The 27417-nt window shown below is 48.7% G+C and overlaps 1 protein-coding gene across 3 annotated transcripts in view; it reads right to left on the bottom strand.

Annotated features, from left to right (window-relative positions):
• The window catches only part of LOC138511206 (sialic acid-binding Ig-like lectin 12), a 515336-nt gene that overhangs the window by 110515 nt on the left and 377404 nt on the right, over positions 1-27417 (bottom strand). For all 3 annotated transcript variants that reach the window (XM_069626735.1, XM_069626732.1, XM_069626733.1), the window contains 2 exons: positions 4690-4749; positions 3215-3274 (listed from right to left, as the gene is read on the bottom strand). In XM_069626735.1, coding sequence (XP_069482836.1) covers positions 3215-3274; positions 4690-4749 — 120 coding nt within the window. The remainder of the gene's footprint in view (positions 1-3214; positions 3275-4689; positions 4750-27417) is intronic.

Below are 27417 nucleotides of genomic sequence, written 5' to 3'. Positions count from 1 at the left end.
CGCTCATATCTCTGTGACCGTTTGTCTTAGAGACTTGCAGTAACTTTCATCTGGAAGCTGAGATCCTAGGCTGTCCTAGGACCCCAAAATGATAGTGCTAATCCCTATAGTTTTGCCGCAATCGCGAAAAACGCACTCGCGAATTTGCCGCGATTTGCAAATTTCTCCACGTGTGAAAACAGAAGCTTCTTGCTTTCATTTGCCAAAAATTCGTTTAACCTGCTAGTTACTCCTAGATCCTTGCTAAAGTGAGCCTGGACTAATATTAACTAGATTTCACTCACCCTGAACCTCCTAGAGGGAATTAAAAGCATTTTAGCATATTTTTCACTTCATTGCCAGCACATATAAAAGCATTTTGGGCCTGTGTTTCCAACTTCTGTAGTCTAAGCTTGCTGGGGTGAACTGAATTACATTTGATTGCATTTCTGAGAACTGTGTGCTTTCCTTCCATTTCCTTGCATTGCATAAAGGGGGGGAGGGGATTGCCAGAGAAAAGTGATTACATTGTTTTGTTGAAATCATATTGAGTATTTTCTGTATTGCATTTTCATTCAACATTACATCCATCTGAACTTATATAAAGCATTCTCTACCACCTTCTTCTTCTGTTCCTATTCACAAGTGTGCTAGTGCCAGATTCTCCGTTGTTAATCTTTATCATATCAGATTAAGTGTGATATCCAATTATTAATTTATTATAAAGTGTGATATATATCTATATTGTTTAAATTCTCAAATAAACCTTTTAACTTGCAAAACAGAACTACTTCTTGGCTCAGTGGGGTCAGGGGGATTCCAATAGAGGGGTGTTATATAGGGGTAGTCATCCAGAACGCATGAACTGGACATAAAGATATATCAATAAGGGTTTCCATTCAGTATCCCAGACTAGGCATTGACTTAGCTGTAGTGTTGAATTGAATCCTCTTACATCTTCCTAGTTGCCCCTGCTCTATTCAGGGGTTAGTGTTCTACTGGGATTTGGGATAAAGCCTTGATTCAGACGCTGCCTTATACGCCCACTCTCACTCCCTCCTTTTCCTACTCTTCCACCTCACTCCTTCCTCTAATCCCTTCAATGTTCTCACTCCTCCTAGGTCCTGTCTCAACCTTTTGATGTTACTACTTCCTCCTCTACACTACTTCCTCCAAACTACTACTACACCCTTCTCCCAACTACTACCCAGCCACCCTCCTTCCACCTAGTACCATTCACTTCACAATCACTTGTTACTCTAACTATACTCCACACACTTGCCACACACACATATACACTCACACTGCAGTACCATTTTCAGTCTTCAGTCAGTGCCTCACCTGGTCCAAAAATTGCCTCCACTGTCCACTGCTCCTTCCTTCCTACTGGTCTCTTGGCCGTCCTCCACCTCTGACCTCACCCGAACAATCTACGCTTCCTGCTACCTGTTCCTATCTTGTATTTCTCCTCCTTCTTGGGATTGGTCTACTTTTCCTGGTCAATCTGGCCCTGTTTCCAGCCCTCTCGCCCAAGACGCATATGTGCATTGCAAAGGCATAAGCAGTGGGTTAATGCCCACCCACTTTCCTCACACAGGCTTGCTGCAAAATGGCCATGGATGCCCAGCAGGGTAAATGTTTGTGTTCGTAACATGTGGCGTCTGTCAAATTAGTTTGACGAAGGGAGGGTGGATACTTTTTCCCTATTAGTCTCTGGTGGTCCAGTTGCTTCCGGTTGTGTTGTGCAGGCATGACGGAGCCGCGCAATGATGGTCTTTTGGCTGCATATACAGGCGTCCTTGCCTGAATCCTCTCTCCTTCTTAGCGGTATGCCGGTGATGCACGTCTATGAGGGTGCTGCTTTTCTCACTCTCTCCATCTCTCGCTTCTCTCCGTTTTCTCTGGCCTCAGTTTCTCTGCTCGGAACAAGGTCACTCTAGTTTGTCTTCTTGGTTTCTCTGCTTGTCTCCTGGACTGGATGGGTTGTCTCTAGAAACAAAGAGAGAGACACTGGCAAATATCTTATGTTTTGAGGCAAGGCTTTAGAAAGAGGTTGTCTGCACAGAAGCATGCTGGCACAAGGCGGGGGCAAGAATCTAGCCCCTCTCAACTGCCATCATCCACCTCAGTGCGGAACTGGCTCTGGGGATAAGAATTTGGGCCCTCCCAATTGCCACCGTCCACCTCAGGGGAAGGACTGGCTCTGGATTTATCCCTGGTAGGCCTCCCAACACCAACTGAGAGGGGTACACTACACCTCTTGACAAGGCCAAATTGCCTTCACCATATTTCCTAGCAAGTGCAAACATTTTTTGGCTGATTCATGGAATTTTTGCACCGAAAAACAGGGATTTGTGCGCCATTCTGCCCGCAAATCCCCATTTGTTAAACAGGGATTTGTGGGCAGAATGGCGCACAAATCCCTGTTTTTCGGTGCACAAATTCCATGAATCCCCCCCTTTATCTTTCTGTCAGCTGCAGCATATAAATCTCCAATGAATACAACAAGCCCTCTACCCCAGAAAGCTCACGGAAAATGATTTTAAGAATTCAGTTTTCAGCCCAATGTATATCCTCCACAAAAAAATCTTGAGTCTCTAATGCAACTGATGAACAATTATTTTTAAAGAAAGATTTAGGACCTCATTACACGGTAGGCGGTGGACCAAGGTGCTAATAGCACCTTGGTCCATGCCGGTAAAATACTGGCACTGCCTTGGTGGAAAGGGGAATTACCGCCCTATTCCAAGGTTGGCGGGGCGGTAATTCCCCCTTCCACCATTGCCCTTCCCCATTCCCATTTTTGCCCCATAGGGCATAATGGGAATGGGGAAGGTGCTAATTACGGTACCGCAAATTTGCGGTGCCGTAATTAGCACCAAGGTCCCTTAGCGGGTTGGTTTTTAACGCATGCTAAAAGCAGGCGTTAAAGTACCAACCCGCTAAGGGACCTCGTAGTAAGGCGGTAAGGGTTAACAGTCACCGGTAACATTACCGGTGACCGTTAACCCTTACCGCCTTCCGTGTAATGAGGCCCTTAATCTGGAAACATCAATTCATTGCGCAGCTTTTAATTCATTCAATTTTAACTTTACATTTTGGCTCTCATTTTATGGTTTCACCTTTCTGTCTTCTGTTTTTGCTGTTTCTAACTTTCCCTTTACCTGATATTTTTTTTCTACAATTGTCCCGGCGTTCTTTCCATAGTATGACTGATTGTGCTGCGTTTCCTTACCTTGCTTTGGTTCCTTCGTGAAGACTATATCTGCATAAGTGCAGCCATCTTGATTCTCAGCTGCAAAACAGAAAATTGTATTTTACTTCAAATATCAAAGGTGAACCTTAAATCCTGGTACATCTTAGAAGTATTAATAGTCGAGTCGGTGTCTGTGGAAAACACTATTGCCAAGAGTAGACAATGGCTCTAGGTAATGCTGTGACTTGCGAAAATACAACAATTGGTAAGTCGACCATGGCCTGATTTATTTTTGAAAATCGAATTAATTTTTTAACATATACGCAAAAAACAGGTAATTTGTTTCATCTCAAAGAGAATCGAAACAGATTCATCACTTGTTGGTCGTAGTTCATCTCTGTGTCACTTGAGCGTCTCAGCTCTTCCAATTCCTGAGGCCACCCCGCTAATGTCATCTCTGAGCTGACCCCCAGGCCTGTAATGATTGGGAGCAAATATATCTCTGAATGTTTTCTCTTGCTCAGTTTGCACTCCCTCGTCCTCCCTTCTGCCACTCCTTTGGTTTCTAGATCATGAACATATGTCCTAGATGGTTCCCATGTGTCTCTTAGTCTTTGCGTATGATAGTTTCTGGTAGCATTCTTCTCTGTTGCACAGAGTTAAATCCTTGGCCCACCCAGTGTAACCCATGAGACGTGTCCCCAACTAGTGCAGCGCGAGCAAGATCTGGGAATTTTGTCCGTGTTACTGAGAGAGATTTGGGTTTCTGATCAAGCTTTAACACCTGGGAACTGTAGTAGGAATATTGTTTTTTTGACATCCCCACTCAGGTGCCTCAATACTAATCCTAGAATTTCTTGATTAGTTGGCAGTCCCAAGAACAAATGAAAGAAGGGAAGGTCTGAGAATTCTCGCTTCACACGCTGGACTACGTGTCGCGCCATAATTCTGAATGCCTTGATGGGCCGCATATGATCTAGTAATGACCCAGTAATAACGCATCTGGAATCTGCCGCTTTTCTGCTTATTTATTTATTTAGATTTGTAAAGCGCACTGCAGCCCACGGGCATCGAGGCGCTAAAAAGAGCTTGATTCTGGGTTACATGAATGCCGCCCAAGGAGATTCTTAACATGGTATAAGTTCATACAGAAGCATAAGCGCGACAAGGCTGCATACTAATAATCGCAGCAGGAGTCTAAATAGGTTAAAACAACTATATTCAAACAAAGAACCTTGTTTTTATCGCCTTACGGAAGGCTGCATGCGATTCGGTGCTCCTGATGTGTGGTGGTAGTGCATAGTTTGCAGACATGCTAGTTTCTCTTTTTTTTAGTTCATTTCTTTTTCTGTTTGTCTTTGTTTATTTATAAACTTCCTCTCTTTATTTTTGAATGTCTCAACTTGGGTTGACTCTTGTTCTCTCTCTTTACACTCTCTTTTTCCTTCATGTTATGCGTCTCAATTTCAGTTTTCTTTCCATTTTAGCACTTTTCATAGTTTTTTTTTTCTTACCTTGCTTTGGATTTTTTGTGAAGGCGATGTTTGAATATGTGTACCCATCCTGGTTCTCGGCTGTAAAATAAAAATAGTGTTTCACCTTTTAGATCATTGGTAAACCTCAAATCAAACATCACTTGTTAAACTAGGCAGCATTACTAGTTGAGACTGAGGACAGTACCATATTCTGGAGTTCTTAATAGTTATTTGGTGGACCAGAATTTCCAGCCACTGCCCCATCCTGCAATAATACAAAAATTGGTAGACCCACCATTGTTTTAATTCTGTATTCAGCAGATACACAAACGGTCCATTGGTCAAATTCAAAATCCAGACATCAGAAACCCAACATCAGATTATTCAAATAGAAGAACAAGTTACTTCTTACCTGGTAACGTTCTTTCGATGGGATGTTCCTCCAACGTATTCCTTATCTTGATAGATCATCTCCAGCTTGCTGGCCTCGGAAACCTTTTTTCAGTAGAGGACACTGCGCGTCGACGTCCTTCGAGCCGATGTCCCTCGACAGCCTCCGTATCGGCGCAGACGTCATCATGCGTATAAATAGACTTGCGCAGCGTCCGTTGCTCAGTTCCATTTTGACGTTTAACAGTTGCTTTACATGAATTGGTTATTGACCCCGAAGGAGCGTAAGCTGTAACGACAAGGGAAGTTTTACTGAGGGGATGGATGGGAGGGGCGATAAGGAATACGTCGGAGGAACATCCCATCGAAAGAACGTTACCAGGTAAGAAGTAACTTGTTCTTCGAAGGGATTGTGTCCTCCGACGTATTCCTTATCTTGATAGACTCCCATAGCAGTGGTGTGTAACTGGAGGTGGGAGTAAAATTGTTTCCCTTCAAGAATGAACAGAGTGCAACACAGCTTTGCCAAATCTAGTCTCTTGGCTAAAGGAGGAATCCAGGTTGTAAAATCTTGTGAAGGTATGTGCAGACGACCATGTGGCAGCCGCACATATGTCTCGAATCGGTACCCCTCTGTGGAGGGCCGAAGAGGCTGCGATACCCCTGGTTGAATGAGCCCTAAGATTTTGAGGAGACTCTTTCCCTGCCAGTTTGTAACATTCCAGAATTGCCAAAATAATCCATCTGGAAATGGTCTGTTTTGTTATCAGTAGTCCCAATTTGTGCCCTAAGTAACCTACGAACAGTTGGTCTGCTTGCCTAATCCTAGCAAGTCTGCTGATGTAAAAGTTCAAAGCCCGCCTTGGGTCCAGCCTATGTAGCCTTTCTTCCTCTTTCCCCGGATGGGCAGGGGGATAGAATGAAGGTAAGGTAATCTTCTGAGTGATGTGGAATTCAGAAACCACCTTTGGGAGGAAATTAGGCTTCACTTGTGGGACAACTGTGTCTTTATGAAAAATGGTATGAGGGGGGTTTACAGGATAGAGCTTGTAATTCACTCACCCGCCTAGCAGATGTCAATGCTACTAATAAGACTGTTTAAGGGTGAGACACCTTAGCGAACAAGAGTGAAGTGGTTCAAAAGGAGTACCCATCAGGAAATTTAAGACTAAATTTAAGTCCCATAAGGGAACTTGGAATGGTCTTGGAGGATAGACATTGGTTAATCCCTTCAGGAATTGTATTACTAAGGGTAACTTGAAATACGATGGTTCCTCTGCAGTGCGCTTGAAGATCGATAGTGCTGCGAGATAGCCCTTGTTAGTGCCAACCTGAAGGCCCGAATTTGCCAAATAGAGTAGAAAAGATAACACCGTTGGTGTACCACATGAAAAGGGGTCGATATTCTTTTCTCTACACCAGCTGCAAAATTTGTTCCAAAGGCAGCGGTATAAAGTCTTTGTTGTTGGCCTTCTTGCCGAAAGCAACACCTCCATGACGTCATCTGGGAGGTCCCAATCCTTGTATGTCAACCTTTCAGATACCAAGCGTGAAGGTTGAGGGTTCTGATGTCTGGATGGAGAACCTGACCTCCCTTCTGCGAGAGAAGATTCTCCTTGAGTGGAAGACGAATTGAAGGGCAGATGGACATGTCCAGAAGGTCCGGGTACCACGTCCTCCTGGCCCAGTACGGGGCAATTAGGATCATGGTTTTCCGGAACCTTTTCAACCTCCTGATCATTTGAGGAATGACAGGGACTGGAGGAAACGCGTACAGAAGTGGAAACTCCCAGTCCACTACGAACGCGTCCCCTAGAGCTCCTCTCGGGGGAAATTCCCTTGAATAAAACTGATCGCACTTCCTGTTGATGCTGGTGGTGAACAGATCTACTTGAGGGGTTGAAGGACTTCCTGAGCTAGTTCCCACTCGTGGGAGACTGTATTCTGCCTGCTCAGAGCGTCCGCCGTCAAGTTTTTCTCTCCAGCTAAGTGAACTGCTGATAGAGAGATTCCTTCTTGGATTGCCCAAAACCAGAGCTGCATCGCCTCTCTGCACAGAGGCAGTGATCCTACGCCTCCTCTTTTGTTGAGGTAGTGCATGGCCACTGTGTTGTCCGTCATTATCAGGAAATTTTTCCCCTGTACAGATGGCAGAAAAGCCTTCAGCGCTAGTCTGATTGCTCTCAGCTCTAACAGGTTGATATGTAGTCTGGACTCCGATGGAGACCAACGCCGCTGATGGTCAAGTCGTTGGCATGGGCTCCCCACCCCGTGAGTGAGGCATCTGTGACTACTCTTATCTCCGGCCATGGTTGCCAAAACAGTTCTCCTTTCAAAATGTTCTCCTGACAGGCCCACCACTGAAGGTATCGAGCCACCTTGTCCGGAACCTGAAGGAGATCTGTCATTCTCCCTGAGAATTGCAACTACTGAGTTCTTAGTGCCCACTGAAGAGATCTCATTCTCAGGCGAGCCTCTGGCACAAGGAAGATGCAGGATGCCATGAGGCCTAGCAACCTCAAAAAGTCGAAGGCTGGGAGACGTTGGGCATTTTGAAACTTGGTGACCATCTGCAGAATATCTTGAGCCCTCACCTCTGGTGGCGAGGCTTTTCCCAGGGAAGTGTCCAGGACCGCTCCAATGAACTGGAGTCTCTGTGATGGTATCATCTGTGACTTCTTTAAATTGAGGGAGAAGCCCAGTTTGTGAAGGAAGTGGCAGACATAATCTAGCTGGATCTGAGCTTGTTCCGGAGATACAGCTCTGATCAGCCAATCGTCCAGGTAGGGGTAGACGTGAATCCCTTCCCTCCTTAGACTTGCAGCCACTACCGACATTAGCTTGGTGAAGACCCTCGGGCGGAGGTCAGCCCAAATGGCAGAACTCGAAATTGATAATGAGAGCCGCCAATTGCAAACCTCAGGTATTTCCTGTGTTTGTGATGGATTGGCACATGGAAATAAGCATCCTGAAGGTCCAGAGATACCATCCAGTCCTGGAGCTGGACGGCCTGAAGGATCTGAGAGAGAGTTACCATCTTGAACTTGTCCTTTCTGAGGAACTTGTTCAATTCTCGTAAGTCCAAGATAAGTCTCAGTCCTCCGTCCTTCTTCGGTATTAGGAAGTAGAGGGAGTACCAGCCCTTGTTCCTCTCCGCTACAGGTACCGGTTCTATGGCACCTTTCTCCAGCAGGTCTACAATTTCCTGCAAGAGGAGCGGATCTGGAACTTTCCGAGAGCTGTTCCCCGGTGGATGACTCTGAGGAATGCGTAGAAAAGACAGGCAGTAACCTTGGGCAACTGTCTCCAATCCCCAAGCATCTGACGTAATAGCCTGCCATTCCTTCAGATGTTGAGTTAGCCTGCCCTCTACTGGTGTCTTCTGAGGAGAGTCCTCAGAGTGATTTAGAGGTGGCTGATGCAGATGCCGAGGGTACAGAGCCACCTGCTGCTGCGGCTTTTGTATTTTTACCCCGTCCACCTCGGGTGAATCTTTTTTGACCACTTTGAACCGACTGTGCTCTGCCTTTTCCGAATGCAGAACAAAAGCGAAAGGACTTACCTCTCCAAGAGGTTCCTGAGGGGCGATATGGCGTTTGACGGATTGCAGCTCCCAAGGATTTTGCGGCTGCTTTGGATGTCTGTAACTTTTCTAGGCTGTCATCCGCCTTCTTACCAAACAAAGAAGAGCCGTCAAAGGGCATATTTAAAAGTCTGGCTTGTACATCTGAAGTAAACCCAGACTTTTGCAACCACGCAAATCGGCGGGTTGTAGTACTTGCCGCCATGGCCCTACTGATACTGTCAGCAGAATCAATGCCAGTTTGAAGGGATTCGCACATTGCGTCTTTACCATCCTTAACGATGTTTAGAAACGCTTCCCTTTCTTCTCCCTCTGGAAGGCAGTCAGCCGCTGATGAAGCACACTCCCAAAGTGTATGGCTGAACCTTGCGAGCGTACAAGTAGCGTTAATAGATTTCAATGCCATGCTACATGCAGAAAAGACTTTCTTAGCCACAGAGTATTATCTTTTGTCATCCCTGTCCTGTGGAACAGTAGGGTATGCCGATCTACTGCCTGATGCAGTTGCTGCTTGAACAACCAGACTCTCTGGAGTTGGATGTTTAGACAAAAATTCAGGGTCAGTAACAGGTACCCTGTATTTGGCTGATAACTTCTTGTTAACCGGCTGGATAACCTCAGGAGTTTCCTAGTTAGCCAATATTTTATTTGTAATGCAGCGTGAAATGGAACCACAGGATCCTCCTGTGGGCCTTTAACTAGAATGTCTGTAAGGTCATCCTGTTGGAATGCAGGTGAAGGTGTAGACCAACCCATGAATTCTATAATCCTTTCCATTAAAATTCTGTAAGGGGTCTCTGCATGTTCCGTTGGTCTGGTTTGGCAAATTCTATTCATGTAAGGATTCTCGAAGATCCTTTAACCTATTTTCCTCAGAGGTAAATTCCTATGGTTCAGGTGTTGCAGATCTCTGCAACCCAAATGGTCTTTCGTGATCCGAATCCTCACCTTCTTCATAAATTGAAGACAAAGGTTTGAAATGATCAGACCTTGGAAATGGCTTAAATCCCATTTCCAGAGCAGAAGGGGCTAAATTTGTCATAATTGGTTGAGGAAACGTCAACGCGGACGTTAAAAGCTTAGAAAACACTGAAAAATGTGTCGAAGATCGGAAGAGGCCTTGAAGAGCTCGAGAGGATCGGAATCCTACTCGAGGTTGTCGATGACATTCTCTAAGTCGTGTTCGAGGCCCTGGGTATGACCACTGGCTGTGAGGTAGTGACGTCCGTGGGTTTGTTCTTTTTCAGCGTCGATTCGATCGACCTATGCGTCGATGAGCCCTTCGATAATGGCGTCGATGACGCAGATTTATGCGTCGAAGGGACTTTCGTCGATGGCACAGTGCCTTTGCTCGAGGGTTCGTGACGCTCTCGAGTAGTTTCTTTCGCCGGGTGCAACGACTCGCGGCGTTTCGATTTTTCGGGTCTTTCACCCAGGGTATCACCCTCAGCTGTCTTCGAGGGGGTTGAGGCCGCTTTCTCGAAGACGCTAAGCATCCTTTTATGGAATTCCTCCCACTCAGCCTGAGAGCTATGTTTTGTGGGGCAGGTGACTCTTTCCGGAGAAACAGAAGAAGACGAGGAAGGGGATCTTCGACGTCTCTTACTTGAATGCTTGGATCTCGAAGAGAGGTGGGAACTGCTTTGAGAGCTAGAATGAGAATGTTTCCTGTGTGGGCGAGGAGACGAATGTTTCGAAGGAGTTTTAACTGTCTTACCTCTCTCAAGCTTCCCCTTACGCTCCTTCAAGGCTTTCGCCGTCATGGACATGCAGTCCTCGCACTCCGAACATTGGTGCTCCGATCCAAGGCACCACAAACAGATCCTGTGAGGATCTGTCAACGACATTTTCTTTCCACAGTCTCGACATTTTTTGAAGCCGGACTGTGGAGTCGTCGGTTCGGATGAGGAAGCCATCGAGTAAGCGTTGGTATTCTCGATTTGGAATAATGAAGAATATATATCTGACTAACGAACTGAGCAACACGATTCCGAGGCCCACGAAGCGCAGAAAAACGGAACTGAGCAACGGACGCTGCGCGAGTCTATTTATACGCATGATGACGTCGGCGCCGATACGGAGGCTGTCGAGGGATATCGGCTCGAGGGACGTCAACGCGCAGCGCCCTCTACTGAAAAAATGTTTCCGAGGCCAGCAAGCCGGAGATGATCTATCAAGATAAGGAATACGTCGGAGGACACAATCCCTTCGAAACAAAACCTATGCTCATCACTTTTTCGGTCGCATTATCTCTGTGGCACACATGCTTCAGGCCGCCACGGCAAGATCTTCCTTGAGATGCCACCAACAACTGTTCAGATTTGGGCACCAAACATATCTCAGACTTGTTTTCCTTGCTCGTGTTGGACTCCTTCCCGTTTCTACCTTGGTTTGCTATGCACTCCCTTAATAGTTCCTAAGTGTCTCTCGGTCTTTACTTTGGGCATGCTTCTGTATGATAGCATTCCTTGCTGGCGACGTGCATAGTTAAATCTTTGCCCCACTCAGTGTAACCTGAAAATGTAGCACAGGTTGCCATATGACGGATACTAAAGCAAGATTCATAGGTTTTGTTGGTGCCACTGATATTGTGGGGATTTGAGCCAGCAGTATTACCTTTGGATATAATGGTGATTGCAGTTTTTATATCCCTGTTAGGCCCCCCTTCCTACTATTTTCCAGACTTGCTTGATTAGTGGGCCGGGTGGATAGCTCAGAGGCAACATGCTTGCCTTGGAAAGTAGACAACCGTGAGCAGCATGGGTTCGATACCTGGTCCTATGCTTGGAGGTTGGACACTGGCATGAATCCGATATAAAAGCCCAATTTGATTTTTAAATGAGACCAGCTAGTGTCTCAGCATTAACATTTGACAAATTGTGGGGTCATATTCCTGAATGCCATGAGGTCTTACTTTTGATCTAGGGTAAATCATTCGGAAATATGTCATTTTTAATACTGTTATCGTGCATAGGCTTGCTTGATTCTATTGCACATCTGTTATCTTTCTGTTTTGATCCTTGGCCCTTTTGTCTGTGACTGAAATAGGCTGTCTGGAACATGGCAGGTGACCAGATCTGCGGTGCACCCTAGAAAATATTAGAATAGCATGCGAGAAAGACATGACTGCAAGACCACCCATTCTTTAGGCAACAGACAAGGCGACTGCCCACAAAAACAATAATAAAGTTGAACAGTTGTGCGAGTGGTTCGAACAATGCTATAGAAACACTGTGACCATGGATCAAGATGTGTTTATAGGAAACACATTTACAGTACATTGCCCACAAAGGCACAACAAATACATATTTTTATAAAAAGAAAGAGCACTAGCAGAAAGGTCCAGACCCAGCTAACAAGTCTGCTCCTCTTTTTCAAAGTAGAGTGTCAGACCCTCTACAATGTCAATGCTGTGGGCACAAGCAAAGGCCAGCTTGATTGAGCACATCACTCCATTTGCAATTCATAGTCTGTACTGTCGTCCATGGACTGAAAACACTGTCCCCAAATAGTATTTGTGCTTCTGCGAATGTGCCGGTCTGTTTAAAAATAACACTATTGGACCTGAAGCAAGGTGGAGTATTTAGCAGTGGCTGAAGTGTGGCTCGCCGCCACTGCTCATGGCCTCAATCCCAAAAGTTGGGGGCGATTGGTGAACAGTAGCCTTGATAAACATGGCTGCCATCAAACCATGAAGGTCTCTTTGCAGTTCAGGAGAGGCTGTGGACAGCAATGACCCTAACATGAGTGAGAGTCTTTATCCTTGCAACAAACTGCACGTTTGATTGGTAAATATACAATATACTTTTTTGAGCTTGCCAAATCTTTTTCGTATGTTGGGTATACTAAAGAAGTACATTTCAGCCCTATGAAAAAGAACAGAAATAAAACGAACTCTGGCAGAGAGGATCAACCCCAGCTCACAAAGGTGTTATGGTTGCAATGTTTACACGCAAGTATACACTTAAACAAAGTACAGTTCGGCCCTATGTGCTGGGCAACCAATGTTACACACGCTCAGCTAAAAGATTTAAACATACTATAAACATACTATTGCACATGATAGTCACAGGCCATAACATTTTCAAAAAAAGTTAGCGCGCTGGCACAGAGGTCTGAAGCCAGTTCAGAGCTGCCACCTTTTTTCAAAGTCGGTGACCAATACTGTAAACGAGCAAAGCTTTGGTTATGAATCGTGGGCTAGCTTCAGCAGGGCATGTCGCTATCGGTCGGGAGCCATCTTGGGGATGGCATTCAGTACCTTCACCGCAGGATAGTGCAAGCGCTAAAGAAGCTTCATCAAGGCATGTTGCTATAGGTCGGGAGCCATCTTGGGGATGGCATTCAGTGCCTTGACTACAGGATAGTGAAAGCGCTAAAGAAGCTTCAGCGGTGTGGCGTTGGCCCTTTAAGGGCACGCACGCGACGGAGTGACGTTCACTCCGTCGCGTGCCTTCTATAAATAAACGGGGCGTTTCCGGCAGCGTTAGAGCCACCGTGGAGCCCACACGAGTATCATCTCTGTCTCCGTGTCTCTGTGCATCGGGGGAGTGGTCTCACTGGTGGCGGTAGTGGAACACCGCTAACAGTGGCGACGAAGACCGGGATCACTTCCTGGGACAGGCGGTGAAGTTCGCTCCGTGCGTAAATGATCCAAGGTGAGCGTATCAGGCGAAATCTGACCGCGGAGAGGGGAGAGACACACGCGGCCAGCGGCAATTTTGTTGAATAGGCCTCGGATGATCACGGCTTCATAACGAAGTATCCGTGAGCCATCCAAGCCCAATTTCTGGACAATCCAGTGGCGGATAGCCACTAGAAGCAGCACGTGTCATTTCAGAATGACTTATTGGCAGTTTCACTGTTTTTCACCGAGTTTATGGGTGAGACCCTCAAGGAGGCCTGCTGGATGCAAGTTGTGGGGATCACCCTGCTCAATTTTTGGATCCTCCATTTCTGCCTGTTTGCCCAGTCTACAATTCATGGATCTGCATGTGCCTGGCTACATCGGAAGAGCGGTGCCATCTGTAGGCGGCCTGTGGACAGGGTCAAGAGTCTATCTACTGAAGTCGGTGTTGGCTTTGTCTGGTGGTGAGTTGCGGCCCTATCACTCGAATATCTTTGGGGTGCCTGTGCGCTTACCACCATGAGCCAAGCTGCTGCGGCTGCTGCACAACAACAGGCTGCTCCCGCACCTCAGCCTCTGCCCCTCCTGCCGCCGAGACCTCTGCTCAAGCCACCTGGCTCCCTACAACCAATGCCTGAGTTTGATATCTCGGGCACACCATCAAGTCTGGGACCGAGGTGGAAGATGTGGATGGACAGACTTGAGATGTACTTCAGGGCCACGAAGGAGACTAGCGATGACAGTAAGTTAGCCACCCTCCTATATTCTGCGGGCCCGGCGGTACATGAGATAATTCTGTCCCTGCAACCTGCGGATGGGTCGTTTGCGGCAGCGAAGGATGCGCTCCACACAACCATTTTCTGCTGATGGCAAATGCAGATTATGAATGTTTCCTTATGGGGCTGCACGACAAAAGGACGATGAGACTCTTGATGTTTTCTATGGGCGGCTGCGAAGACTGGCGGTGCCATGTGCATGGAACGAGCCGGAAGTAATGATTCGTAATCAGCTCATACAGGGGTGTGCCTCTGGCAAACTGCAGCGCCAGATACTGCGTGAGCCTGGCATCACCCTTCCTCGCATCCTAGAACTTGGAAGGTGCCATGAAGTGTCCGAGCTGCGGGCAACTCGAATGGAAGCGGGTGTGCGCCCAGCAAGGTAGAGGAGGTCTGCGCAGTCAGCAGAGGCCGTGGATTGAGGCGCCCCATGACTACCCAAGGTCCACGACCACAAGCAGGACACACCTCTTGCCTGAAATGCGGGTACGATCTCCCGCACCCAGCGGAGTGCCCAGCCACGGGAGTGAAGTGCGGCTGGTGCGGGGGTGCAGACCATTTCGCCAGAATCTGCAGGACGACAGCTCTGAAGGTAATTCCCAGGGGACCCGTCCGGGCCGGTTTCTTCCGCCCCCAGAGGGCATCCAACGTTACCCAGGTGGACCAGGGTGAGGAAGGGGCACCTCAGGAGGGTGAGGAGGAAGAAGAAGATGAAGAAAATGTTTTCTTTGTGTCCATTGTGGGCATGCTGGGAACCCACTCCAAGAGACAGCCCAGGTGCAACGTGTTGATAAATGGGGACTCGATACCAATGCTAGTGGACACCGGTGCATCAGTAAATGTGATGGCTAGACAGCATTACAATGCTATGCAGACCCCGCCAACGCTGGCTCCACCGAGGGCACGTATCTTCACCTTTGGAGGCGACAAGCCCATTCCCCTGGATGGGGTGTTCGTGGCGGAAGTTCAGTATGGCGAGTCGGTCATCCGTGCCAGATTTTACGTCACACTGGTGAGCAACAACACGCTGCTGTGCTGTGCGGCTGCAGAGGCCCTTCCTTGGCATTGTGACATTCGCTTATTCTGTGTACCTGGACGACATACAGGTGCTATTGGCCAAACACATCTCCCTATTTGAAGGCATTGGACAGATGGTGGGTGAGCCTGTACGGCTACACATTGATGAGTCGATCCAACCAGTGGCGCTGAAGCATCGGCGAGTACCTTTTCATCTCAGAGATCTGGTGGATCGAGAGCTGGACAGCCTCGTAGGTTTGGGCATCATTGAGAAGGTTGAATGCCCCACTCCATGGGTCTCGCCCATTGTCATCGCACGCAAGCCCAAACAGCCCAACGCAGTGAGAATCTGCGTGGACATGCGACTCCCCAACAAGGCAATAAAGAGGGAGCGGCATCTAACTCTCACCATCGATAACATTATAGCGGAACTGCAGGGGGTGAAGTTCTTCTCTAAACTGGACCTAAGAGCAGGGTATCATCAGGTGGTCCTGCACCCCGAGTCCTGCTACATAATGACTTTCACCACTCGTCAGGGGTTGTACAGATATAAGAGACTGAGTTTTGGGGTGTCTTCTGCGGCGGAGGTGTTCCAGAACATTATTAGGGGGCATTGGCAGATCTTGATGAAGTCCTTAACATCAGCGATGACATTCTGGTATACGCCAAGTCAGAAACGGAACACCTGGCACGCCTGGCCAAGACTTTCGAACGCCTTCGCTCGCTGGGGCTCACCCTGCATAAGGACAAGTGCGAATTTCTCAAAACCACCATTGAGTTTTTCGGATTTGTTTCCAAGGCGGATGGGGTGCCGCCTGATCCCCGCAAGGTGAGGGACATAAAAGAGGCTCGACCGCCAGAGAATGTCGCTGAGGTGAGGAGTTTCTTGGGCATGGTCACTTATTGTGGCCGCTTCATCCAGAATTTGGCGTCCCGCTCAGAGCCGTTGAGAACTCTGACAAAGAAGGACACTGTATGGCAGTGGGGGCCCCTTGAAAAAGCAGCGTTCGATGATATTAAGAGTGCTTTGGCAGTGGAGGACACCATGGCATTTTTCAATCCGAGCCTACAGACGGAGATCGTCGTGGACGCTAGCCCCTATGGCCTGGGGGCGGTGCTCACTCAGGTGGGGAGTGACCAGGAGGTCCGCCCCATAGCCTACACAAGCAAGGCCCTCTCCGACACCGAGCAACGATATTCTCAAATCGAGAGGGAGGCTTTGGCGGTTCTGTGGGGCTGTAGACATTTTCGCCTTTACATCCTGGGACGACCTGTAACCGTGGTCACGGACCACAAGCCTCTGTTGTCAATCATGGCTGGCTCTTCCTCCAGACCGCCAGTGAGAATAGAGCGATGGATGCTCGCACTTCTCGACTATGGTGTATCGTTGATATATCGTCCCGGGGCCAACAACGCTGCGGACAACCTCTCGAGACATCCAAGAGGGGGCTCTCAGGCATGCATGTCAGCAGAAGAGGCAGACAAACATGTTCGTCTGGTCGTAGAAACGGCGACCCTAACTCCATGCAGGTGGAGGAGCTGGAGCTGGCGTCAAAGAAGGACGAGTGTTTCGCCATACTGAAAGCGGCCATGGAACAAGGCGCCTGGAAGACGGTGTTGGAAGCCTTGGACCGGAGAACGAGTGAGGCCAGAGTGGCTCTGGAGCAACTATGGCGGGTGCGTGAAGAACTGACATTCTCGGAGTCGGGGCTCCTACTGAGAGGAGAAAGGATTGTGGTGCCCCAGACCAAGATTCCACAAGTCATCGCCCTGGCGCACCAGGGTCATCAAGGAGCCCCCAAGACAAAGGCTTGTCTCCGCCAAAAGGTGTGGTTCCCGGAGCTAGAGCGGAGAGTGGAGGAGTTTGTGGCATCGTGCGTGTGGTGCCAGGCCACGTCACCGGCCCAGCGCGAACCGTCCATCGAAACAATGCCAAGAGGGACAAGACCATGGGAAGTGGTGCATGCGGACTCTGGGTCCACAACGAGGGGCACTCACTTCCTGATGGTGGTGGACGAATGGTCTTGATATCCCGAGGTCGAATTTATAGAGTTGGTGGCGTTTGATAAGGTGGTGATAGCACTGGAGAAGATTTTTGCCACTCATGGCCTACCCTCTGTTCTGTGCTCCGACAATGGGGCACCATTCCAAGGCGAGAGTTTTGCAGATCTCATGAAGGACTATGGCATTCAGCAAAGAAGGGTCACCCTGCTCTGGCCTCGGGCGAATGGTGAGGCAGAGCGCATGATGCGCACACTCAACAAAGTGTTCAGGATCGCCCACGGGAAAGGCGAGTGTCTACAAAGGGCACTGTATGTGTTTCTGCGGGGATACCGGACCACACCCCATTCATCAACTGGTGTGGCACCTGCAGAGGCTCTATTCCAACGATGCCCGAGAGACGTCATACCTGAGGTGGGGGATCGAGAGCCGGCTGTCATTGACAAGGCCCAAGTGGAGGAGGACAGACGGGCAAGGACGCAGATGGAAAATATCCAAAGAGGTCTGAGACCCCCAACTATTGCCCTGGGGGATGAGGTGCTAGTGAGGAATCGCCACCCACAAGGCAAACTGTCCCTCACGTATGAACCCGCTCCCCTGGATGTCGTGGCGGTGAAGGGATCTACGGTGACCGCCTCTGACGGGACATCATCAGGAATGCCAGCTTCTTCAAGAGACTGGGTGAGCCGAGAGCGGAAAGCACTGACAACCGAGAATGTGAAGAGGCACATGACGAAGGTGGGGGTCAAGACCCTGCAGTAGACTCTCCTGCTCGTGGGGGAATAGGCGATGGTACACTGGCCAGAGACGTTGGCAGGAGGTACCCCCTGAGAACAGGGCGTGGGAAACCTGCCCGTCTCACTGACTATGTGACAGACTGAACTGGAATGCTGGCTGGTGGACGTGTCCATGTTGGTGGAAGCATCATCGGGGTATCCAGGGTGGCTATCAATAAATGGGGGACTATTAGGGTTGTATTGTGTGCTGTGAAATGTGTGATAGTTAGATCCTCTCTTTTTCAAGTTTGTTGTTATGGAAAAGGAGGAGTGTGGCGTTGGCCCTTTAAGGGCACGCACGCAATGGGATGACGTTCACTCCATCGCGTGCCTCCTATAAATAAACGGGGCGTTCCCGGCGGCGTTAGAGCCACCGTGCCCACATGAGTATCATCTCTGTCTCCGTGTCTCTGTGCAACGGGGGTGGGGGGCTCACGGGTGGCGGTAGCGGAGCACCGCTAACAAGCAGGGCATGTCACTATAGGTCGGGAGCCATCTTGGGGATGGCATTCAGTGCCTTGACTGCAGGATAGTGCAAGCGCTAAAGAAGCTTCAGCAGGGCATGTCACTATAGGTCTAGAGCCATCTTGGGGATGGCATTCAGTGCCTTGACCGCAGGATAGTGCAAGCGCTAAAGAAGCTTCAGCATGGCATGTCACTATAGGTCAGAAGCCATCTTGGGGATGGCATTCAGTGACTTGACCGCAGGATAGTAAACAATACGGTACCTTGCAATATTATGTGCATGTATGATTTTTCGGACCCAGCGTAGGGCTGCGCATAAATAGAGCATTGGCGAGGTCAGCTTCGTAGGTGAAAATAGGGGATGGGCTAGACTTGTGTTCTAAGGTTCAAAGCGCGAGTTGAGGCATAGTTTCAACAGTAACGTCTTTGTTTCCTCCCTGAACCTAAAGGGCATTGGCGCGGTTAGATGTGTGGGGTGTTTTTGGATTAATTTATTTCTAAAGTTTGTACCACAATAGGCACCTTGGCACTAGCAAATGTATTCTGTGCTCCATATCTCTTTGCCATATTGCTGTGCCTAGGTTTGGTATAGAAAGGTCCTAAATTGCATGCGTTTGTTTTCTTTTCTGATTAAACTAGAAATGTGTTTCATAATGAAATTGCGTGTCTGATTATTAAGGTTTGTACTCTCCTCAGTGATACTGAGTAACAGGAGTAGACCTGCTCCTGTAGGTTTCCAGTCTTGCTATATTGCAGCTTCTGAATTGCGCTGACCTCCGCAGAGGGCTATCAGCTAGGCAAGGTGGTGCTTGAGTTGACACAGCTTTGAATGCAGTAAAGGCTGCCTTGAAGAGGATGCGTGCTGGTATCTGCAGGCAGTGTAGCTCCCGGAGAGTGGGGGAGACAAGCTTATATTTTCTGATGTCGGCAGTTAGCCTTGCCGCAGCGTGTTGTGCTGTTTAAAGGAGGAGGGGGCAGTGACCCCTGAGGGGAGTGTATGTCCCTCATCCAGGTGCAAGAGTACTAGGGATTGTTTGGCAGCGCTGAAATCAGGGTGTGGCAAAAGGAGATTGTCTATTCACAGGATTGTTAGTTGAGACCAGGCCATGTTGTTTTTGATGTGATCTACTGCCTGAGAGAGAGGTTGCGGTCAACAATGGGTAGAGATTTTAGTGTGTGGTGAAATCCACAATTAAATGAAAGATTGCGGCCTCATATTTAAGTCCGCACATTAAAGTACTGAGATGTTGTGGTGCGAGATGTTGGGGTCCTCGAGGAGAGACTCCATGTATAGATTAAAAGCGGTCAACAGGATGGCGCCTTGAGAGCCTCAGCATGTGACTGGCCTGAGCAGTGATCTGTCCCACCTGGTAGTGTCTGTCCTATAGTTAGGATGCAAACCAGTCATTTACAGAGCATTTCCAGAACCATTCCAGGACATCCCCCTGAACCTTGGCTAACTGGAATAAGTGTTCACACAGTAGATTGGGCTACATCTCATCAGAAGCCTTTCTCAACGAGAGAAAGAAAGCCTTTATCTGCCTGAATGAGAATAGCATTTTAGACCATAATAAGAGCAGAGTCGTCCAGATGTTCTTGTAACTGTTTAACTACAACTATATTCAGAATTTCAGAGATCCAGGGGAGTCTCTCCGGGGTGATAATTGTTGAATGCTGTGGCGTGGACAGCAGACATCTTAAGATGGGGGGGTCAGAATGGACTTCTTGAACTCAAGAGGGGACCACACTAAGATAGACTAACACATTCATACGTTTCTCACACATTGCCAGGAACTACTTTGTTAGTTGGCTGCCATGGCTGGTGCGGCATCTACTGAATTAGAGTCCCATGCTGAAGGGGTGCAGTTTGCACTAGCGAAAAGCATGTTCTTATCCATTTCTTCAAATATAGGTATATGCTCCTATTCCAAGATGCTGTGGCTGGTCTTGGTCCAATGACGCTGTTTCTTATAAGCAGGAGAGGTTGCCCTGAGCATGGAGGAGGAAGACGTGTGCCAATGTTTGAATCTCTTCTTTTTCTTCCCCACTGTTTCTCTTTTAGAACCGGTCTAGAAGGATGGTGTGGAAACTCAGTTTACTTTGTAGTCTCCTCCTCAGAGGTAATGACCTTCTCAGAACAATGCAGGAAGCAAAACAGAGCCACTGTGGCAGGCACACAGGCTGACCGTCCTTCCTTGCTTTAATCGCAACACTCCCTAATGGCCTCAGAGTAGAAGGTCTATTAGACATGGGGCGTCATTAAAACCCTCGTGTTAGTTGTGCCTGTAAAACAGGCACAGCTGCCGCCGGAGTTGCATTTATTTCTGGCCCCAGGCAATGGGGACGTACAGGTCCATTCCAACCCTGGTGGGCCCTGTTTGTCCCCATTGCCAGGGGCCGGAAGCCATTACTCCCCATTCCTATTTGAACCCCATAGTGCTCAATAGGAATGGGGAGGTTGGAGGCCCTGGCACTGTTTATAACGGTGCCGGTGCATCCGACATGCTCTGCCGCCAGAAAGGCACCCGCGAGCACAACTCCTAGTTTGCCGGTCCGGGAAGTATGGTATCGGCATGCTTACCGGTACCGTAGTTCCCGGACCGGCAAACTTATAATGCGGCCCATATTTGACACGCAGTCACCGAGGTCGTGTGCCAGGTCTAGGAACCAATGCAGCATCCGACTTTCAATGCTGGTACCCAGTGGTCGGAGTAGACGGGGGCGGTGCTCCTCTACTTTTTTAAATTAAGTTTTACTGTTCCTATACTTATTTTAAAAAGTAACCGTTCAGGAATGGTTTTGATTTAAAATAAGAGTATGAAGAAGTTGAAACTTATACTGCTGTGCGCTGCACTGAACGTTCCTTTAAACCACAGGCACGTTTGTTTGGGGGTTGGCATAGCATGGGGGAGGGGGCATGGCGATGGTGTTTGTGGGGAGCGGGGCCGGCCAGCAGGGAAGATAGTTCCACTACTTCTTTTCGTACACTTCGACCACTACTGGTACTACTTGCAAAGTGTACAGTGGCAAGTTCCGAATCATGGATTCTATTTCTTCTTCCCCTGCTTCACTCTAGTTTTTGGTCCTATCACTCAACTGGAAGAGCTCTTCTCCATGTTGCACATTGTATTCCTTCTCCGTGATTCTTTTTCTGTTAGTCCTATTGGCAGCATTCCATGTGGTGGCTCACTCTCTTCTTTGTTCTTCTCTCTCTTTAATCAGAATGTCTGGCACTGCTGTCTCTTAATTTTATTCTTACCTCTCCGATGACTCTTACTCCGGGTCTGGGGCTGGTGTTCATTCCTCTACTTTTCTCACACCCTGTGGCCTTCCTCAGGGCTCAGTCTTTGGGCCTCTCTAATTTGCTGTCAATACTATTATTTTGGCCTGGAGTGTTATTTTAGGCTAATGACCCTCAGTTCGGTTTTACTTTCTTCTCTTTCTCTGCTCAACTTGTTGATACTTGCTCACTGTCTTCACGTCAACTGGAGCAAGACTGAGCTTCTTTTACTTCTTTCCTTTTGCCTGTCCTTCTCTTTCTTCCTCCTGACTCGCCTTCGTTCATGTCCTCTGCTCATAACATAGTGCCATTTTTGTATTCTTCCCTCTCTTGTAATATTTTCTCACCTGCTTGTTCCGTCTGGTATCAACCTTATAATATCAGCAAGATGTGGCCTTGTCTCAACTTTTTGGCTAGGAGCCTCTTCATCACCCTTCTCGATTATTGCTGTTTTCTTCTTTTTGGCCTTCTGCCGCGGGTTTGTTCCCCCCTGAATTTGATCATTGTTTTATCTTCCAGCTTCTGACCTGTCCCTCAGTCTGTTCTTCTTTAGCCTCTCTTGGGTGGCTCACCTTTTCCATCTGACTTAACTTTAGTTATTATTATCTTATTTTTAAATGTATCTGTGTTTTAGCTCCTCCCTATTGTTCTTCTCTTGTTTCGGTCTGCTCTTAATAGATATCCTCTTTTTACCCAATCCTATTTCTGCTCGTTTTCTCTTCTTTCTCCCAAACTTGCTTTGTGTTGCTCTCCTTCCAAATTCCATCTTGTCTCCTTCACTAACTCTTAGGACTGTGACACCATATTCTTTACTATTTATCTATCCATGAACCTAGTACTGTTTGTAGCCATATATGCTTTATGAATATAAACTAAATGTCTTTGGAATGTCGAATAAAGCAATTGTGGTAAAAGGGCACATGATGGAAGTCGTCCCTTCCAGCAACAGATGCCACCTGATGGTGGCACCAGCCTGGTGTTGCAATGGCGCCCCTTAGTGGCACCAGGCTGGAGTTGCTCTGGCGCCCCCTAGTGGCTGTTATATTCCTGCAGCAAAACAAAAAAGGTGATGGCTGGAAGGTTTTGAATTAACCATAACCACGGGCATAGCTCTGGCAACCCTCCAGACCATCGTTTTTCAGCCTGCCAAACCATTACAGAAGGGGAAAAACCATATGCAAATTACCCCAAAATGGGCAGTCCAGCCCAAACTGCTAGGTCACATCCCTTATGCACAAGACCACAAGCATCCCCAGACATATTGGAGCCTTGTTGGGCGGCATCAGTAAGGAGTAGCTTGGGTCTCTGTCTGGGCATACCTGTCCCACTCGACGTGACATTCAGCAAAACAAAAAAGGTGATGGCTGGAAGGTTTGAATGGATGCCATAGGAATGAATGGAAGGACCAATGGCCGGCCTGCTCTGGAAGTCCGAATGGACCCCAATTTGAATTTATTTTCCAGTTGAGTCTATAAGGAAGCTGGACATGTTTGACCAGACGTCCCCCTCTGTCACCCAGGGTACACAGATTACAAGAAAGCTTAGTCACCTTCGTCCATATTAATGTAGACCGTGTGTATGACTACACTTGGTTCTCGCTGCCCAATCTTGGTTCCCTGGGGAAACAACTGTACACCCACCAACCCCAAAGCCAGCCAAGGGACGTGCCCCACGCAATGTCCCAGCAGAGCTTGGCCTGCTGGGGGCACCCTGCTGTCCCACAGTGGGGTGGGGGGAAAGCTGTTGGTGCTTTTCCGAGACGCCAACTTTCTTCCAGGCAGCTGGGTGCCTGGCTGACAAAAGAACCTCAGCTGACTTGCACGTGGACAGCTGGGTGGCCTGCCCGCGGGCCTCCCCACACTCCATGGTATCCATTTGGCACACTTGGCTTGTCTATGGTTGGACTACTTGGCCGGCCTGGGCTGTTGTTTCAAGCAATTCGCTTCCACCTGCCTTGGGGCTGTGTCAAGGGTATGCTCCCTCGAGGGAGTGCCCCCTTTTGTGGGTGGCTCTCCCCACCAAGCAGAGCGAAGGCTGAGCAGCCTGGCAGGTCTCCAGTTGGCAGATCAGAGTGGACTGGGTCGGGTGCTGGTAGCTACCGTGCGGACCCTGTAAGCCATGTTGTTGCCCCTCCTCCACCAAGCATGTTTCTCCAGTAGTTCTGTGGGGGCCCCGCCTGTCACCTCCTGCTTTAAATTGTGTCTGGTCCAATATCTCAACTTTCACAGACACCACCCCCCCCAAACCTTCTGGAGCAGGCTGGAGCACCGGTGCCTGTGTGGTTGACCAGTGCTTGTGTTCCACTGACCATCAAGGGTGTGTAGGTTGACCCGGGTGGCCGCGTGGCTCCCCCTGTTGCCACCCTCCAGCAGGTGTGGCTTCCTGGTTGATCGTGCCAGAAGCATATGATATATGATATTTTACTTATATTGCGCTCATACACACGTGTTTCAGAGCGCGATATATGCTTGTCTCAAAGATTGAGCCATGCATGTGTAAGTACACACAGCCGGTACAGTGACACTGCGAATGCCTCATTAAATCAGCTATGGTTTCTTTGATCTCTCCATCTTTTACATGGATAACAGTGGTAATTCTAGAGCTAGTACATGGCGACGAGCGCTGACCTTCCGGGATGCATGTATTTATCAGACCAATCTGGGCTCACCCGGTCAATTTTGTGACTCTAGATAACCTTGGGCAGATCGCACGTCCCTGTGATGACAACAATACATTCAGATGTCTGCCCTATCAATTTCTGATGGTACTTTCTGTGCCTACCATGGTGACCACGTTTATCGGGAATCAAGCTTTGATTCCAGAGAGGGAGCCTGAGAAATGGCTACCACATCCAAAGAAGGCAGCAGGCGTGCAAATTGCCCACTCCCGACTCTGGGAGGTAGTGACGAAAAATAACAATACAGGTCTCTTTTGAGGCCCTGTAATTGGAAAGAGTACACTTCAAATCCTTTAACGAAGATCCATTGGGGGGCAAGTCTGGTGCCAGCAGCCGCAGTAATTCCTACTCCAATAGCGTATATTCAAGTGGCTGCAGTTAAATGGTTAAATGGCTCGTAGTTGGAGTTTGGGATTGTTTTGGTGGGTCGCTGCAATGCAAGCTACCGCCTGTCCAAGGCCCTGCCTCTTGGCACCCCCTTGATGCTCTTGACTGAGTATCTTGGGGGTCCAAAGCATTTACTTTTGAAAAACATAGTGTTCAAAGCAGGCCGGTTGCCGGAAAACGTCAGCTACGAATAATGGAAAGGACTCTATTTTGTTCGTTTTCAGAACGAGAGCCATGACTACGAGGGATGGCCGAGGGCATTTATATTGTGCTGCTAAAAGTGAAATTTCTGGACCGGCGCAAGACAAACCAAAATGAAAGCATTTGCCAAGAATGTTTTCATTAATCAAGAATGAAAGTCGGAGGTTTGAAGACGATCAGAGATCATTGTAGTTCTATCCATAAATGATGGCAGCGTTATTCCCATGACCTGCAGAGTAGCTTCAGAGAAAGCAAAGTCTTTGAGTTCTGGGGGGAGTATGGTTACACAGCTGAAACTTAAAGAATTAACAGAAGGGCACCACTACGACCACTGTGACTCAACACACGAAATCACACCCAGACACGGAAAGAATTGATCAATTGAAAGCTCTTTCTCTATCTGTGGGTGATGGTGCATGGTCATTCTTAGTTGGTGGAGCGATTTGTCTGGTTAATTCTGATAACGAAGGAGACTCCTCCATCCTAACTAGTTATGCGACCCTCAGCAGTCGGCGTTGAACTTCTTAGATTGAAAAGCGGCGCTCAGCCACACAAGATCGGCCAATAACCTGTCTGTGATGCCGTTAGATGTCCGGGCTGCATGTGCGCTACACTGAATGGATCAGTGTGTCGGCAATGGCCCTGGCAGTGCACCGAGAATATGATCAAACTTGACTATCTAGAGGAAGTAAGTCATAACAAGGTTTCCGTAGGTGAACCAGACATGGGTCAGGCGCCCCGCGTGCCCCCTTGCTGGTGGCAGCCTAAAGACTCCCCAACCCCCTCCCGGCAGCTGTCTGTGCTGAGTGTGGCTGTCTGTGGTGTCCTATTGCTGCCTGCGCAGGGCGCCCATGTAGCATAGGCCTCACAACTGTGTCTGGCTTACAAACTCTCCCAAGGCGGCCTTTGCGCAGACTGGGACAACGCGCACTCGACCATGGGAGAGGCGGAGGGCTGGGGCAACCCCCAAAAGCCCTGGGCCTGAGAACAGCCGCCAGTGTTTTGGCTCGACTACCAGCTCAGTACAGACATGACAACCTGCTGAATTTAAGCATATTACTCTAAGTGGAGGAAAATAAACTAACCAGGATTCCCTCAGTAAGAGCGAGGGAAGAGCCCAGCGCTGAATCCCCATCCAGCGGCAGGCACGGGAATTGTGGCATACAGAAGACAGACTTCCAAGTCCTTCTGATCGAGGCTCACCCTGCGGATGATGTTAGGCCTATACCGGCCCAAGGTGCGCCATGTTCGGGGTTTTCTCGGAGTTGGGTTGCTTGGGAATTCAGCCCAAAGCAGGTGGTAAACTCCATCAAAGGCTAAATACGGGTCTGAGACCGATGGCTAACAAGTATCGTAAAGGAAAGCTGAAAAGAACTTTAAGAGAGTTCAAAAGGGCATGGAACCGTCAAGAGGTGAATGGGCGGGGTCCATGCAGTCCGCCCGGAGGATTCAACAATGCAGGCAGGTTGATCGCCCTGGACTGGCAGATTGGCTTGCAGGAACTCCTTCCGGGTGCCTCTGGCCCCGGTAGGGCTCATTTCCTCTTTGGTAGTGCACTGCAACTGGCTCCGGGCCAGCTGGGAAGGCTAGAGTGCACATGGATCTTCGCTACGGCAGAGTGTTGCAGTCCCCTGGCAGTAGTTTCGCTATGTCTGCAGGGCTGAAAGCTATTGACCACCGCCACACCTTCCTCCAGGAACCTTCCGGACTCCTCTCGGGTGTCTCCGGGGCAGTGATGGGGGACGGGCCCCCTGCTCTCGTTGCGACTGTCAACTTGGGTGGACTGTCCTCCGTGTGCCCCGATCATGTTGCACCACTGGGCAGGTAGGCCCACGAATGTCGCCAGGGATCTACAGTGATGTCGGTTACCCACCCGACCCTGCTTGAAACACAGACCGGAGAGTATAATGCTTGCACAAGTCGGACGGCCAAACAAAACCCTGTGGTGCAATGAAGGTGTGGGCCGGCACACGCCAGCTGAGGTGGGTTCCTGTCTCGCCGGGCGCTCATTGGCCCATCTCACCCACTTTGTTTGGGAGGTGGATTGTGAGCGTGTATGATAGGACCTGAAGGATGGTGTGAATATGCCTGAGCAGGGCGAACCAAGAGGAAACTCTGGTGGAGGTTCGTTACAGTCTTGCCGTGCAAATTGGTTATCCGACCTCGGTATATTAGCTGGTTCCCTCCGAAGTTTCCCTGAGGATAGCTGGACATTGGAAACCCTGGTTTTATCTGGTAAAACTAATGATTAGAGGTTTTGGGGCCAAAACGATCCCAAACCATTCTGAAACTTTAATTGGGTAAGAAGTCCTGGTTGCTGGAATGGAGCTAGACATAGAATGCAAGTGCCAAATGGGCCACTTTTGGTAAGTAGAACTGGCACAGCGGGATGAACCAAATGCTGGGTTGAGGTGCCAATGCAGACGCTCATCAGACCCCAGAAAAAGTGTTGGTTGATATAGACAGCAGTACGGGAAGTCGGAATCTACGGAGTGTGTAGCAAGTCACGGGCCAAATAAACTAAACCTGAAAATGGATGGCGCTGGAGCATTAGGCCCAAACCTGGGATAGGAGATAAACCGTGACA

Source organism: Ambystoma mexicanum, chromosome 6p, assembly GCF_040938575.1.
Source record: "Ambystoma mexicanum isolate Mex_15411 chromosome 6p, UKY_AmexF1_1, whole genome shotgun sequence".
Taxonomy (NCBI): domain Eukaryota; kingdom Metazoa; phylum Chordata; class Amphibia; order Caudata; family Ambystomatidae; genus Ambystoma; species Ambystoma mexicanum.
Note: the sequence above shows the minus strand (reverse complement) of the source record. Positions and strands in the feature narration are given on the sequence as shown.